General features: G+C 40.3%; 3 protein-coding genes and 1 non-coding gene across 5 annotated transcripts; 3 read left to right on the forward strand and 1 right to left on the reverse strand.

Moving 5' to 3' along the window:
* Positions 1–895: 895 nt before the first annotated feature.
* LOC124179883 (cuticle protein 1) lies at positions 896–9,534 on the forward strand. Its single transcript, XM_046564738.1, has 3 exons — positions 896–1,136; positions 8,290–8,484; positions 9,016–9,534. Exons 1-3 carry the CDS (start codon positions 1,083–1,085, stop codon positions 9,217–9,219), a joined length of 453 nt encoding a protein of 150 aa, XP_046420694.1. The 5' UTR covers positions 896–1,082; the 3' UTR covers positions 9,220–9,534.
* Positions 3,514–7,324, forward strand: LOC124179884 (U-scoloptoxin(01)-Er1a-like). Its single transcript, XM_046564739.1, has 3 exons — positions 3,514–3,876; positions 6,085–6,275; positions 6,687–7,324. Exons 1-3 carry the CDS (start codon positions 3,846–3,848, stop codon positions 6,819–6,821), a joined length of 357 nt encoding a protein of 118 aa, XP_046420695.1. The 5' UTR covers positions 3,514–3,845; the 3' UTR covers positions 6,822–7,324.
* Trnak-uuu lies at positions 8,084–8,156 on the reverse strand. Its single transcript has one exon. It is a non-coding gene; the product is annotated as a tRNA-Lys (tRNA).
* Positions 9,535–10,010: 476 nt separating the features above from the next.
* On the forward strand, positions 10,011–14,504 carry LOC124179882 (glucose-6-phosphatase 2). Of its 2 annotated transcripts, none has more exons than XM_046564737.1 (9): positions 10,011–10,219; positions 11,839–11,938; positions 12,233–12,424; positions 12,698–12,792; positions 12,873–12,954; positions 13,044–13,174; positions 13,266–13,406; positions 13,490–13,637; positions 13,717–14,504. In XM_046564737.1, exons 2-9 carry the CDS (start codon positions 11,877–11,879, stop codon positions 13,937–13,939), a joined length of 1,074 nt encoding a protein of 357 aa, XP_046420693.1. In that variant the 5' UTR covers positions 10,011–10,219; positions 11,839–11,876; the 3' UTR covers positions 13,940–14,504. The 2 variants fall into 2 exon arrangements, with proteins under 2 accessions (XP_046420693.1, XP_046420692.1); XM_046564736.1 differs by having other exon boundaries at positions 10,054–10,219; positions 11,836–11,938.
* The last annotated feature ends 547 nt before the right edge of the window (positions 14,505–15,051 follow it).

The raw sequence follows: 15,051 nt of genomic DNA on the forward strand, positions 1-15,051 counted from the left end.
TCATTTATCCAGATCGCGGCCTGATACTTTCAACTCCAAATTCCTCGTCCTTAATTTAAACGCATAAATTTCACTTTCACAGTAAAGGTTGTGCACTACACAATACGATCATCGTGAATGATGTCGCAATTAGTAGCGTCGAGACGAATAGTTGTGGGTGAATTCCCCGTGGATGTGTGGATGTATACATTTAAAATCATATCGGGTGGGACCTCTGATCTACCAAAAACCGCTGCGAAATTGCAGGCAGTGAGAGGCGCCTGCTCGACGACGACCTATTTCCAGAATACTTGTTCCAAAACCGGAAGTCATAACAATAAGCCTCGAAGGAACACGAAACGCGACGACAATGTCTGTCACGAAGATTTCTAGTACGGACGAGAGATTGGCGTTTTAAAATCCTCGACTGGCGGCGATCTCTCGCGGCACTCTAATATAATGGCTTAGACTCCGGCGACAACTTGTCACGCTTTTACTAAACGTCGTCACGATTTCAAATCGTATGGACAACCCGCGGCTCATATATTTTGAGCAGGTTGATAGATAGGCGTAACATGCATAAAGCGCGGACGGAAGGATTGATCGTTTAGTCATTCGTGATAACGTCTCTTGATTTTAAAAATTCAGCAACAATAGTCTGCAATCTACTGTACAAAAACACCTTTTCAAAGATCTCAGAACGCGGTTACACAATACGGTAATTTACTTCGTGTGTACGAGCGATCCAATTAATAAGATACCTAACCGAGTGAATGTCAGCGAAGCTATTTTTAAAATGAAAGAGGAGGACCTGTAAGCAGGTGACCCTCGTACTGTCCGCGGGGCAAGGACTTGCCGGGATCATGAGATTAACAGTACAATCGGAGTAAGCGATATTACACACAGGCATGCGTGTTACGCTCATGTCGACATTGCCACATCAGAGGAGAGGAGATTCACCATCCTCAAGCAAAAACCGAGATCACCCGTCATACTAATCACACGAATTGGTCACGAACGTATTGCCAAATCCGTATCAGAGGCTGCGGTGACATCACGTCGCAGCAGGGAAGTCACTTATATTCCAAACCCGAGGAAAAAGGATGTCCTCCCGAGACATGAATCTCGTTTCGGTCAAAGGTGCACCAATCCCTGAGGTAAGTGTACCGGTTATTGACCCTGTCCCAATTATTCACCTTTTTTCGTTCTGTCTGTTTGATCCTCAGTTCTAAAATTAGCATAAAATAAATTTGTAGCGTCTAACCCTCTAGTAATTGGTTTTAGTCATCGAGAAATCACAATTTTTGCCGTCAATTTATAATTTTGGAAAATAAAAGGGTCTAAACGTGTCAGTCACTGGTACACTTACCTTGTACAGGACCTTTCCCGGCGTCCTCCGAATCGCCAGTTGAATTCGAAGAACTAAGCTACGTATATTTCGCAAATTATATATACGTATGTCACTGTAATCTCGAGGACCATTGAAATTCTGAGGAATCAAATAAACGAAGAAATGGTGAGCTTAGGCTTCTATGCGCCTCTAAGTATGACGTATCAGTGATTTGATTCATGGCCAACAAAATGTAGTCCCAGCTTACTCGCACTACTGGTGTTGGCTGTCCTTTTATGGTAATTAATCGTCGACGAGTACCCGTGAAATAGTGATTTTTATCATACGATTAAAAAGCCTCCTCACGACTCTCCGACAAAATTCTCTTAATCAGTGTCGATCAAAGGAGGCATCTACTGTTTATACAACAGCTTTGGTTAGGGCCGGATTTAAAGGTGTGGAGGGCCTAGGGCGACACAAAAGTGGGAGACCCCTAATTATTTTTCAAACAAGATACACTATTTTCATGTTTACAGTGTTTCAATACTTTATTGTGAGACAAATACAATACTGTGAACGAACATATGTAAATATCGTAAAATACAATAAACGAACTAAATTAAATTACATCGTTGGGTGAAAGGAATTTGGTGAGCTTTTTTCGAACGAAAAATCACTAATCGTTTCATGAAATAAAAAAAAAAAAAAACTTCACCGTCACAAAGCTTCCTCCATGAGGAAGCAACAATAATGCCTCACGAAAGAGGGAGAACTTTCCTCTTGTCAGAAGAGAGATTATTTCACATTTTGCACACCATTTGTAAGCAAATTTCACCTAAAAATTTGAATTGCGGAGGCCCCTCTCTTGTAGAGGTCCCGAGGTTTCAGCCCCTGTTGCCCTCCCCTAAATTCGGCCCTGGATTTGGTCGATGCACTTTAAAGAGCAACGAATAAAAGTTGAAATAAAAGGAGAACCTGCTTCCCTCGCGTAAGCGAAGTAGCCGTGTGCATGCCCCGCGAAAAGGGGATTCTGGCAACTTTCGATGATCTCAATAATCGATACGCATATACGTACGTTTTAAAATCGCAGACTGCTGCTGCTGAAGCCACGGTCCAGTTTGTGACCGTATTTTTATTCGTCGTTTTTTTTCTCTTCACTTTCTTCGGTCTCTTTCGATAGTTTGGCAACCGCATTCTTTCGCTTCGGCGTGGCGCCCGCCGTTTGATTTATTTTATTTTTACAATTTATTTGCCGTATGTCTTATATACCTAACAATTATAATCGTGCGTGGGCGATAGTGGGATTGAAATTTGAGGATTTTTCATTATCATTGTGCCGTACGTCTACTTATAATCACGTGCCTTTACACGATTTGTACAAGAACAAACAAACAAACAAACAAAAAAAATAAAAAATATGTAGCTGAATAAACACACGCCGAATGAATAAATACTTTTTGAAATATCGTATTTTGTTTTTCATTTAACTGTAGATAGGTCCTATGTATAGTTAAGAATAGCATAAATTCTCAAATAGCATCTTCGACGGTTTGTAAAATTAATTTCTATAATTGACCAAACGAGGTCAAGTTTTTTTTTTGCTACGAATAACATTGCCAAATATCCCACATCACGAACCGGAACAATACGGAGTTTATTACTTCGACAATAGTATTTTAACCCAACAATCTTGAGGCAAAAAATTCACCTTTCAATTTCACATACAACAACATGACGTAAACTCGGATATATTTTTTTTCTTCTTATATACGATCGCGGCGTGCCTTCATTCTTTACACAGGCATGCTGAAGCGTTGCTGCGATGAGATCATTTGAGAATTTAGAATAAATAAGCGAAGAAGCATGCGAAAATAAATAAACATAAAATTACAATTTCGCAAGAGAGTTAAATGAATTTGTTCCGCGGGAGAAAAGATAGATCTCAAGTTAATTCGATTTTAAATGCTGCATGTACCGCAGGCATGTACTGGCAGCATATATGTGCAACGTGTAGATGTCCTCGCATCTGCGGAGAACTGTCGCCGATTTCGTCAAAATGGACAAAAAGTTTGGCCCCCGAATTCGGTGGTCCTGCTGTCGGTGTTCCTGTGTAACACCCAACGAGCCGACTCTCAACGAGAGATTTTAAAAAAACATTCACTCGTTTGTAGTGGGCAGTTAAGGTTGTCCTTATGAGTATCCGGAGCCCATCATTTCGGAGCCAGTTCGCCTCCGCCGACTGAATCGAAAGGACCACCATTTTTTTTTTTTGCTCGGTCCAAATTTTTCGGCCCCAGCAAGTTTCGCTCGTTCAATTTTGCAGTATTCGATATCCGATCACCCGTCGAATGTTAGCGATCGACAACCGCATCCACCGAAAATAAGAAGCGAGAGTTTACTCCACAATTTTATAAATAACACAACGCCATTATTTCATCTTAGTGAAGTGTTCGCTTAGTTTGTATACAAGACACCTCATTCTGCTACCCTAAATTTATTTTCTACTTTTTTTTTTTCTCATCAAAACTTTGCCAAAATGACGCAGACAATTTTCATTCTCTTCGCTGGTAAGTGAAACTGCAATTTTTTTCATCACTTTTTTTTCCATCATCTGTATCGTCGATAATTCCTAAGTGTATATAAGCACATATATAGATTGTTTAGATCATTTATCTTCTTGTACGTTACGCTAATACAATGTGAAATAATGTCTGACTGGAAATTTGCGTGCAGGTTGAGCGATGAATTACTGGTTGGTATTAGAAATAATTTGATCGTTTATTCGGTGTGTATCTTGTCACCTCGTTGTATAATCGGGCGCCGACCGACCGAGGCTCGTTTATTCAGCCTCCGGGCACTAATTTGATTAATATGTGTATGCGAAATAGCCCCTCGACGTGAAACCGAGCCAATTGTTGCACTCGCGTGCCGCACGCTTCTCTGAATGGCCCAGGTGCACGAATTGCACGCGCAATTGTCCATTGAAACGATCGCTACGTAATGTTCTTCCCGTAAAATTTTTTAACCTTTCACTTCAAGCGTGCGTTCGATTTTCTTAAATATTCAAATTTCGAACGCGCACGGCGGATTCGGAAATCGCCGCGATTAGCACACATAATGAAAACATCTGACCGAATGACTTTGTTAGGAAACATATGGTAAGATTGTTCGAATACTTGAGACGATAACGCGTTGTATTTATTTCTAATGTTAAACACGCCATCGACGAGGAATAGCCTGGCGTCAATAAATGTGTATTTCAATGCCAGTTGTTGAACTCTTGAAAGTAATTAAAATATTCGACGGCGAGTGATGAAAAAGGAATCTAACAAATTGGGCGGGGAGCGTGTGCAGATCGTTTGCCGCGAACTGTACACAGCTTGTCCGTGAACGAGGCGAAAGTCCTTCAAAGAGGATAGATTTATGGGAATTGAACGCAAATGCAAAGTATACGTATTAATTAATTGCTGGCTATATTGAGTATAACAGAGTTGCTTTGCTAAGTTAGGAATATTAATTACCCAGCTTCAGATCTTCCCACTTTGGTCTAGTATGTGGATATAAACATCTGTTTTACAATCAGCGGTCTTTCCAACAGCCAAGGTTAATTGACCAAGGCTCTATCGGGCTTAGACACTTTCGTAAAGCTACTCCTTGAATCCAGCATGTATTGAAGAGAAAAATTGAAGGCTTTGCAATCTATTCGATATTAGACGTGTTTACATAGATGACGCGCTAATATATAACGCGCCCTACCATGCTTACGTGGTGTGTTTACACATTTTCGGTATCAGGGTTCGTACACTTTTTAGAATCTGAAATTCCCTGATTTGTCCAGGTATTCCACCGTGAAAATAGAATTTTTCCAGTAACCTTTCATGAAATATACCACTGATTAATGATAATTTTTTTACACATTAATACTAATAACTACCAACATTCAATATTACCTAGTAACTGTCTAACTGTCTGACTATCAATTTACAAACGACAGCCCGCGATTTTTCGTAAGAAAAAAACGAAAGAAGGTTTTGTATTAAGTAATATACATAAAATGTATGAAGTGGTGCGGTGAAAGAAAAGTTGAAGTGCAATTTTTTTTTTAGATCTATATTACTTTGTATAAGAAAGAGTTTATTTCTTCAACAGACTCAAAATTTCAGTTTTATTTTCGAAATTCCTTTACTTTTCCGAGCTGTAAGGAATTCCCTGATTTATCCCTGTTTTTTTAGGTTTTCCCAGTGAGTACGAACCCCGGGTATACAGTCTTCGAACGAACACGATAATTCCAAATTTTCACACCGTTCTACCACCGCGCACCGGGTTATTTCCGTTAGGCGCCCCATAGGGATCCCTAATTATAGGCAAATCAGGGTACATATCCACTCTGAGCAGGTCCGAGTTTCAATGCTAACAAAAGAGCATCGGAGCTGCCCAGGGTGGATATGTACCCTGATTTGCCTGTAACTAGGAGGCTCTAAGAGGCACATCGCGGACATAACCCGATATAATTAGACTGCGAGTTTGGAAAAGTTGCAACACGAGGTGGGCAAAATGGATCCCAGCGGGCGTAATGGGCTCTACTATACAATGAAATGGGATTTCAAAAAGTGCCGATAACGCTTGAAATGTATTTTTAGGCCAAAGACAAGAAAACTGCGTTGTCGAAATTGGTCTAATGTTATTCCCTCATTAATGGGCCCATTTTGCCAGTCTTTCCCCAGTCTTGCACCTGCTCGAATAATTCCAACGAACGTCTCGACGGTTCCTTACAGCTTCCCTCGTCGCCGTGGTGACCTGCGGTCATTTCTACAACGCCGACGGGACGCCGTACGACGCTTATCACAACCTGCATCTGATTCACGATCCACCGCTCTACCCGACTTATCGCGAGGTCCCCAACACCGGATTCACGTGCTCCGGCCTGGGGGACCAATTGTGGGCGGACACCGCGGCTCAGTGTCAGGTCAGTAAGTCCTCGCTGGTGGATTTTCCGGATACAAGAGGGCGGCGAATCGCGAAGCGTATATCCTCGCTGATTAGATTTTGCTGCGCGACATGCGGGCACGTTTTTGACGCGTGCGCTCGGCTGCACGTATGTTGTACATACATACATTACGTCACATCCCGCACGTGTCCTAGCGGTCAAGTTATTAAACTGTCAGAGGCAAACTTGTAATGGGATCCGACTGACGTCGCCGCTGTCCGATCAGATCATGAAGGAAGGCTTGTCTCGGCACGCGTGAATTACAAAGGCGCGGGTTCGCTTATTAACATGATTCAATCGCCACCTAATTCTCACACTGTATACTCTATGACATAGGTATATAAGACGAGATTCCGACGTTTCGGAGTGGTGAAATTTCTCGTATTTCAGGCCTATCATCTATGCCAGGGCGAGCAACTCGTATCGAGCCATCTCTGCGTCAACGGGACTCTCTTCAATCAGCAATTTCAAGTCTGCGACCAGTTCTACAACGTCCGGTGTGGCAGCCCCTATGAAGACCTGTAGGAAAGTGGAAATGAGCGCGTAGATAATTCGAGAGAGGTTCGTAACGGTGGCTGGAGTCTACCTACTCTGACGACGACGACGGCACCCTCCCTCGTCACCTGCGTGAATTTTACTACAAAACAATATTAAAAGATCACCCGCCACACACTTATACACATTATGTCCTATCGCACGCGACGTTAATTATACCTATAATATGCTACACCCATTATTCCTCCGTCAATTACGAATTATATCTATATATATATATATATATATATATATATATATACCTATGTATACATACCTATACATAAGTATATCGTGTATTATAATGTAAACCTTTTCCATTGGCACGAATATTCTACGATTATATTCTTCTGTGTATCGTATACCATACGGAGATGAAATAGTCAGCCTAATAATATTATAAATGTTTTACTATACTTATTGTGATTTTAATGAATTATATATTTAATATTTATTTAAGAATAAAATATATTCTAGTTGTTCCTCCTAACGTACATTTTTTGCAGCTTGTATCTACTTATATCAATTATTTATATATATTCGTTACCCGGAAATTATGCGGAACATATTACAGGTAGGGTGACTGCATTCTCGTAAGGTGATGGAATTTTTATTTGCCCTTGAATCAGCAAAAATCAGAATTATACGTCGACTAGGTATTTTGCCTGTGCTCTTATACAATGAATAAATCAGGGTAGAGCTTGGTTCTGCATATCGGAACAATCGAGCCGAGTGCAGATTTTAAATCCGGAAATCCTACCGTTTGTCGCATGGATATGAAAAGCGTATATTGGTCGCAGTCACGTGGTTAAGTAGAACACGTTTGATACTAATTCTAGCGATTATCTTTGCGAAGCAAGGATTAACAGGGCACGTCTCGACGCTTGACATGTTGACAAAGGCAAAGCGAAGCGGCGACGCCGCGCCTCGAGGACCAAAGACCACGCTGCAAGGTCCTTGCTCCAGGCCAACAGGGGAGATGCAATGGACTTGATGAAAAGAAATCGTGCCGCACACGTTGCAGGGCGTGTCTTTCGATGACTCGGTATATAAGCAGTGCAGGGTGCGAAATTACCGCATCCTGCAGCCACGCGTAATAGTCCGTTGCGCCGTCGACCACGCTCTCATAAATCCGCTGCTGCAACGTTATTCGGGATCGAATCGTGGTTGAAAGAATAGTGAGTTACGCACGGATAAAAAAATAGGGAAGTTATCGAAAAAAAGGGAATCTCTAGTGGATTTCAAAAAAGTTACGCCCGAACAGGGACTTGAACCCTGGACCCTCAGATTAAAAGTCTGATGCTCTACCGACTGAGCTATCCGGGCCATTAAATCATGTGTTATTTAGGAAACAAACAAGGTGAAGACGGCCGGATTAGACGCTACGCGACTATCCTCTACTTGCTACTCTCGTCCGTTGATAAACGAACACTAATCGTGCATGTATTTGTTTTTGCAGCTAGCCGGCACGCTGCTCACCAATGTGGCGACTCTGGTTTGCGGCCAGTATCCCGCGGGTCTTGACCTTCACAAGTGTTCGAATTACCCAAGCTGCGATAACGCGGCGCTAAACGAGGGTCGAGTCACCGTCACGAAGGACTTCTGGAACTCATGGAATTCCTGGGGCGGCAGCCCGGAACGACACGCTTCGGAGGTACTGGTAAACTTGTAGTCCAGTCTGAATGTACATTTGAAATTGGAATTTTCTGATACCACAATTTTATTTTTCTATCCTTAAGGGAGGTCATTGGTAGTTTAAATCCAGAATTCGGAATAAATTCTACAGTAGCTTCGGCTGCCATCTTGAATTTAAGGGACAATTTCGTTTTGTCATATATCTCGCCTGTTTTAAAAACTTATTAAAAATGGTTAAGTTTAAAGTTGTAGGAAATTCCATTCTCGACAACTTTGATGATAACAACTTTTTGTCCACTACCGATATTTTCTGATATTTTAAGGTGGCGGCCAAAGCTGCTTGTACAGAATTTGGTAAAAATTCTGGATTTAGATTACTGATGACCTTGCCGCCCCTACGATTAGTAAAAGAAAATAGTAATATAGAAAAATTTCAATTTGTGGTGGTTTTTCTTGGTATAGTCCGTCTGGACTATACGGATTTCGGTGTCTGGACAATTTCCCGCAAAATTTAAGTAAAGACGTAAGGCGTACAGTCCGCATTTTACAGTCAGCGCCTGCATCCGTCGAAGTCGCGACGCGATATCCGGCCGGGGTGAATCCTCGGAGCTGCCCAAACTACCCAAATTGCGACAACGCGGCTCTGCACGCAGGAGCGACTCTGATGGGCGGTGCAACCACTGACCTGTGTTGTATAGAGATCAGTGGGTGCAACCAGCCCGGGCGTATCGTCGGGATCCAAAGAGGACGGTGAACCCACTTGGAACATCCCGTCGGACAGAAGTTCGCCGCGATTATACCCAGCTGACGTGAACGCCGAAAGGTGTCTGAATTACCTGTACTGCTTATAAGTGCTATAATTCGCATATTTAAACACATCTTTCATCCTGCATACTCTACAACTTCTGGTTTAAACTCAATGACAATGTATGTTACTGTTACGAACATTGTGTATACACTGCCTTGATCGTTATAGGTATGTTTAATAAAACTCGAGCAATATTATCTGGAAAAATATGAAAGCTGGTTTCGAAGAATTTGCATCAACATCCTGACACGATATTCTCCTTGTGTATCAAGTCTTGAGTGAATTACTTGTTTCGCCTTTGCTATGCCGTTTTTACGACAAATTCTGAATACGGTTAAGCTATGCACTGTGAATGTGAGCACTATTTATATCCCGGTATATTTTGACTATTAGTTTCGTTTGGATATAATAAATTAACAATTATTACACGATTATTCATTAAGTGGGAAAATTCGTTACACGCCGTCGAGTTTTAATAATATGGCAACTCGATTATTCGTCAATTCTTTAACGAACTTTGAATGTGACGTCATAAATCTCGCTTAAATACTGACATCGATACTATCGAATAGAAACAATGCACACATCAATATCCAACCATACTGAAGCAGCTACCAGTGCTGGCAGCAATCACGTGAACTTTTCATTACTATTCTAAGACCCTAGGGGGTTTTTTGAGCTCGCAGCTTGAATCTTGAGTCCTAGGCCCGTACCGTAAAAGTACAGTCTCAAGAGGGCGCCAACACTGCAGGCTGCTTCTGCTGCCGGTTGACACAAGATGGAGGCTGACGGTGTAGATGGAGACTGCCGGTGCCTGTCAGTGTTTCGTCAATCTCTTCTTTCAACCATTTCTTAATATTTAAGTAATGAATTGTTAATCAGTTCTCTGCCAAAACCGATATAGTTGAAGAATATGAGCGTGATTTAATCCTGAATATAATTCAAGGTACAAAATTTTCAATTGCAATTGCACGGATCATGCATTAACGTTTATTGATATAACGTGTCCGCATCATACACGTCACAGCAGTGCCGGCCCGAACAGAAGCGGGGCCTAGTGCAAATTTGACTTGCAAGACCTTAAAACAAATTTCGTACAAAGAAGTAATGATTTACTGAATTTTGGTATATATTACTCTTGAAGATCACTTTCAACTGTGTCTGAAATGTATGTAAGTTGGTGCCCTGGTCGATTTCGACATTCATTTGTGTATCTCCAAATATCAGAGTCCACGTATCTCGAACGCAAAAAAGGGCTTACAGCACCATTCTATACGCAATCCTGAACAAAAACACTGCAACACATTTTCACTTTACGCAGAAGTAAAGAAATGGCATGGACTCTACGAAATCGCAATAGTAAAGTCGTAGAATTCATTACTTTTTTTAAATTCATTATTCATCAGCATTTAGTTTGCATTTATTTCATAAATTTAACATTTCAGTCACATAGAAACTCGTTTATAAATCAAATAACAGAAATAATTGCTTCATAAACTTATGAATACAATTTGGGATTCGTCTCACTAAAATAATTTTTTTGACATGTCTTACAGCAAATTCGTTGATAATATCATCATAATTTAAGTTTTTGGTCAATTCGGATTCAGTCGATATAGTGGTTAAGGAAGTCGATCGTTCTTGACTAATGTCACATCTCAAGTAATTTTTTATTATTTTCAACCTCGAGAACGATTTTTCTGCTTATGTGACGGTAATTGGTAAGGTCAATAAAGTTTTCAGAACACTAATAAAATTTGAATAGAGTTCAAATAAATTGTTTTCAATTTTCAAAAGGGGCACATGTCCTGAAAATTTGATTCCTAGTTTTGAAATTGAGAATGAAGTCTGAAGACGAAGCTGTAGCACCTTTGAAATATGTTACTTAGAAAGTTTGTTCCCTCCCGAACAATTTCAGCACCTTGTCTTTGTAAATCTGTGCAGTGGGAACAAAGATAGACGCGTTTGAAAAGTAAATGATTATTGAAAATATGAATTTTTCAATAATTTATTACCAAAAACCATGTTGAATAAAACGTTGAAAAAAATTAAGGAACCTTCTCTGTTAGGCTGCAAAAAAATGGCCAAGTTTCAGCGAAATTAAAAATGTCAACTTTCAAAGTTTTGCCAAGTTGGCATGGAAAGCCCCATGCATATTTACAATTCACTTTTTTTGGTAGTACGATTATAACAATAAACAATAACATATATTATTCAGTAAAACTCAATAATGCATTACATCAAAAACTCGTCTTCCTTTCAAATATGTATATTTTATTTATTTTCACATCGCAATAAAAATGAATGATGTACGATCAGCCGTTACAACGCAAGCACAATAAACATTACTTCAATTTTTTTTTATTATGTAGTCTGTCGCCGACTGTCAGCACTAGTCATCTGCAAGTCAGTCAGTGGTGCAGCGCCTCACAGAGGCAGGGCCTTGCATGGTCACACTGCTAGCACCCCCCCCCTCGGGCCAGCACTGCATTACATACATATTATATATGTACTGATGTGTGTACAATGTACATGCCTGAAAATATTAACGCACACTTTCAGAAGCATTGGATTTGATTTCTTGCCAAACCTCAAAGTCCATAATGCATCCCGTTGAAGCATTGTACGAAATCGGTGCTGCAGCTATTGATGGCTTGCAGAACATGTGAGTATTACGTTTCTTGATGAATAAGTATGAAAGCAAAAAGTTCTACAATGGTCCTCAAACTGGCAAGTAATATCCGGCATGTAATAATTCTGGATGGCTTTCAGTGAGTGAGAAAATGATGAAATATCAAGGAATACTTTAGAAAAAGTTCCCTGAATTATCCTGTCAGGCTTCATCGTTTGATCATCTACTGGAACCTTTCCACCTGTATTACCTTCTAGTTTCAGCGTCATAGTTCTACAGAAGAAAAGCTGTAATAGCGCATTTGAAAATTCTCTCTTTCTCTTGCAGGTTTCCAGATAGCGACAGGTTCTTTTTGACTGTAACAAAAGTCGCTGATCCAGACTACGCTTTCTCGATTCTAGTCCCACTGTTTGTCATTCTAAGTCCTAAGCTATCTTCTGATATACTGATAGTTAGTTTTGTGTCCGAGTGGTGTAACATCCTGTTGAAATGGCTACTCATGGAACATAGACCGTACTGGTGAGTTGAAAATGGAAGTTATCGTCATCACGTTCAACGTTGAAAGGTGTAATGGGGACTGTAATTTTGTGACTTATTCTAATATCTGTCATCTCATTCACTTCAGATAAAACGTACATTTAGTAGATCAGTTCAGCCCTAGCTATGCAGATGTTTTTATCTTTCAAGGTAAAGGTTTTCAGTTTTGAAATTTATCATCACTGTAAACTTGAATTAGACAAAAATAATGTAATATTGTGATAAATATGGAAAATATTCACTAATGTGCTGTAGGTGGGTTAAAGAAAGAGAGCTGCTCACAAAGCACCCTGTACCTCTGCTAAGACAAACTCATTTAACATGTGAAACTGGTCCAGGTTCCCCATCGGGTGAGTAGAACAGAACATCGCAATATACATCTCTAAATCTCTGCGAAATCACTCATGTATCACACTTTGAAATTTTGCAGGGCATGTGATGGGCTCTGCAGCTGTACTATTTGCAATTGTTCACTTTACAAACGAATCGTTGTCAAGGCATCAAAGAATTAGGTGGATCGAGTCTTCTTTTCTATTCACCATCATCAAATGACATTCCAGTTGGAGAGCATCTTTGTTTATTAATTCCCCGTTTTTTACAGCAAAACGACTAATACAAGAATAAAGTTTTTTCTCTGGCTTTTGTTCGGTATTTTGCTGTTCTTGGTTTCTGCGTCTCGCCTTTACGTCGCTGCGCATTTTCCCCATCAGTGTATCCTCGGAGGACTTGGAGGTGCGTAAGTTTGCCTGTAATGTTCGGTGCTGAATAATATTTCTTATTCAGTGTCACAGTTCGTCATCTGTTCAAAATTGTCTTTTTGCAGGTGTGCTGATAGCACAGACGTTTTTATGCAACTATAGGATTTCAACATGGTGGCGGCATTCTCGCAGGCCAAAATTACTCCTAGCCGCCTTAGGCATGACTATGATATCCTTTGGATCATATTGGCTGCAGAAGGGCCTTGGTAAACTAGTTACTATCAGACAATTTATTCAAGCCCATTGTGATTCCATCTGCGAAGACAGACATATGTTACTCATTTTGCAGGCATGGATCCACAGTGGAGTGTCAAATTGGCGTTTAAATGGTGCACCAATCCGGAGTGGATTCACGTCAACACAACACCGCTATTCTCTCTAGTGAGAGTATCTGGTGCCGCTTTTGGATTAGCATTAATCGCACCTGTCCGATCCAGGTGAGTACATGAACATTTTCTGTTGAACATTCTGTTCAAAGCTGGAGCACTAATTGTATAAATATTGATATTGTTTTAGGATATCTCACTCCGCACAATCTTCAAGCTACATAGTTAAAGGAGCCCTGATTTGCAGCTTGACTATTGCCTTGCAACTCGCTCAATCTGCTATCCCAACTGATCGAGTACTACCATTCTACCTTTGCGTCTTCATGTTATATGCTGTTCAACCGTACATGTACTTAGTTGCAGTGCCGTTCATGACTAGTGATAGTCCAACACCAGGACTCAAAGTCGAGTAATAGGCAACCCAATGGTTAATATTTCAATTAAGTCATTTATATCTTATTGAAAATTTATTTATTAAGTGCAGCACAAGAGTCTAGTTAAAGTACCTCGCGGTGCTCTAGTCAAACAATCTTCATGAACAGTCAGCGCTGTGTCATCGACACTGCAGATTTACTATTCATATTTATACACATACACATATGCAGTTGAGCTCTGTGAGTGATTGCATAGTTGGTTAATAATCGTAGAGCAAACTCGATGATTGTAGAAGATTTAATTGCGAAAGTTCGTAACATATTTAGGCCTGTTATTCGGCGTTTCGAATGGCATAGATTCAAATCTACGGGTTGGCAGATCATCAAAGATTCAGAAAAATTTCCAGCATCTAACAAACTTGACATACAACTAAAAGTCAGAAATAAATCAGTCTTGTAATTTGTCTGCCATCGTATCATATCGTATAATCAATATTTTTTGGAAATTTCGTCAGGTGCATAATGCATCCAAACTACATATATAGATAATATATTTAGAGCAATTATATCGATCGAGTATCGAAAACAATAAAAAAGGTTGCATAATCTTTCCATTTCTACTCTGATGCTATATTTCCTTTGCACCTGTAGTATAATCCCGATTCTTACAGGTTGCACGGTTTTATTTTACATCGATAAATATCTCGATGAACACCTTGTATGCAATGAAAATAGAGAAAAACAATGAAGTTACAAAAAGAAAGCGATTTTCGGGCAGAGTTTGGTATACGTAGGTACGAAGGTATACCGAGAGAACAGTGCGCGGCACGTAAATTATATATCTGTATACCCTGGTGCCTGTACTGCGGACGCTCGTTGAATATCGCCTGAGAGTATGGCAGGTTTTCTTTTTTTTGAAACCACATTAGCCGAAACATATATGGGCTCTTCCTGTCTTATTCTTATTGTTTGCCATTCCTAGTTACGTCTGAAATTTACTGCCACCTTCTCAATCATATTCTTCGGTGCTATTTATAGCGTATATTGTATCGCGGGATCGGAAAATCGTCCGGAAACAATTTCAAATATTGGCGGGAGTCGAGACTGGCCGAAGCTAGTCGATAATCATCGTTCGAGAGGATGACGATTTG

Source organism: Neodiprion fabricii, chromosome 4 (assembly GCF_021155785.1).
Source record: "Neodiprion fabricii isolate iyNeoFabr1 chromosome 4, iyNeoFabr1.1, whole genome shotgun sequence".
Lineage (NCBI taxonomy): Eukaryota > Metazoa > Arthropoda > Insecta > Hymenoptera > Diprionidae > Neodiprion > Neodiprion fabricii.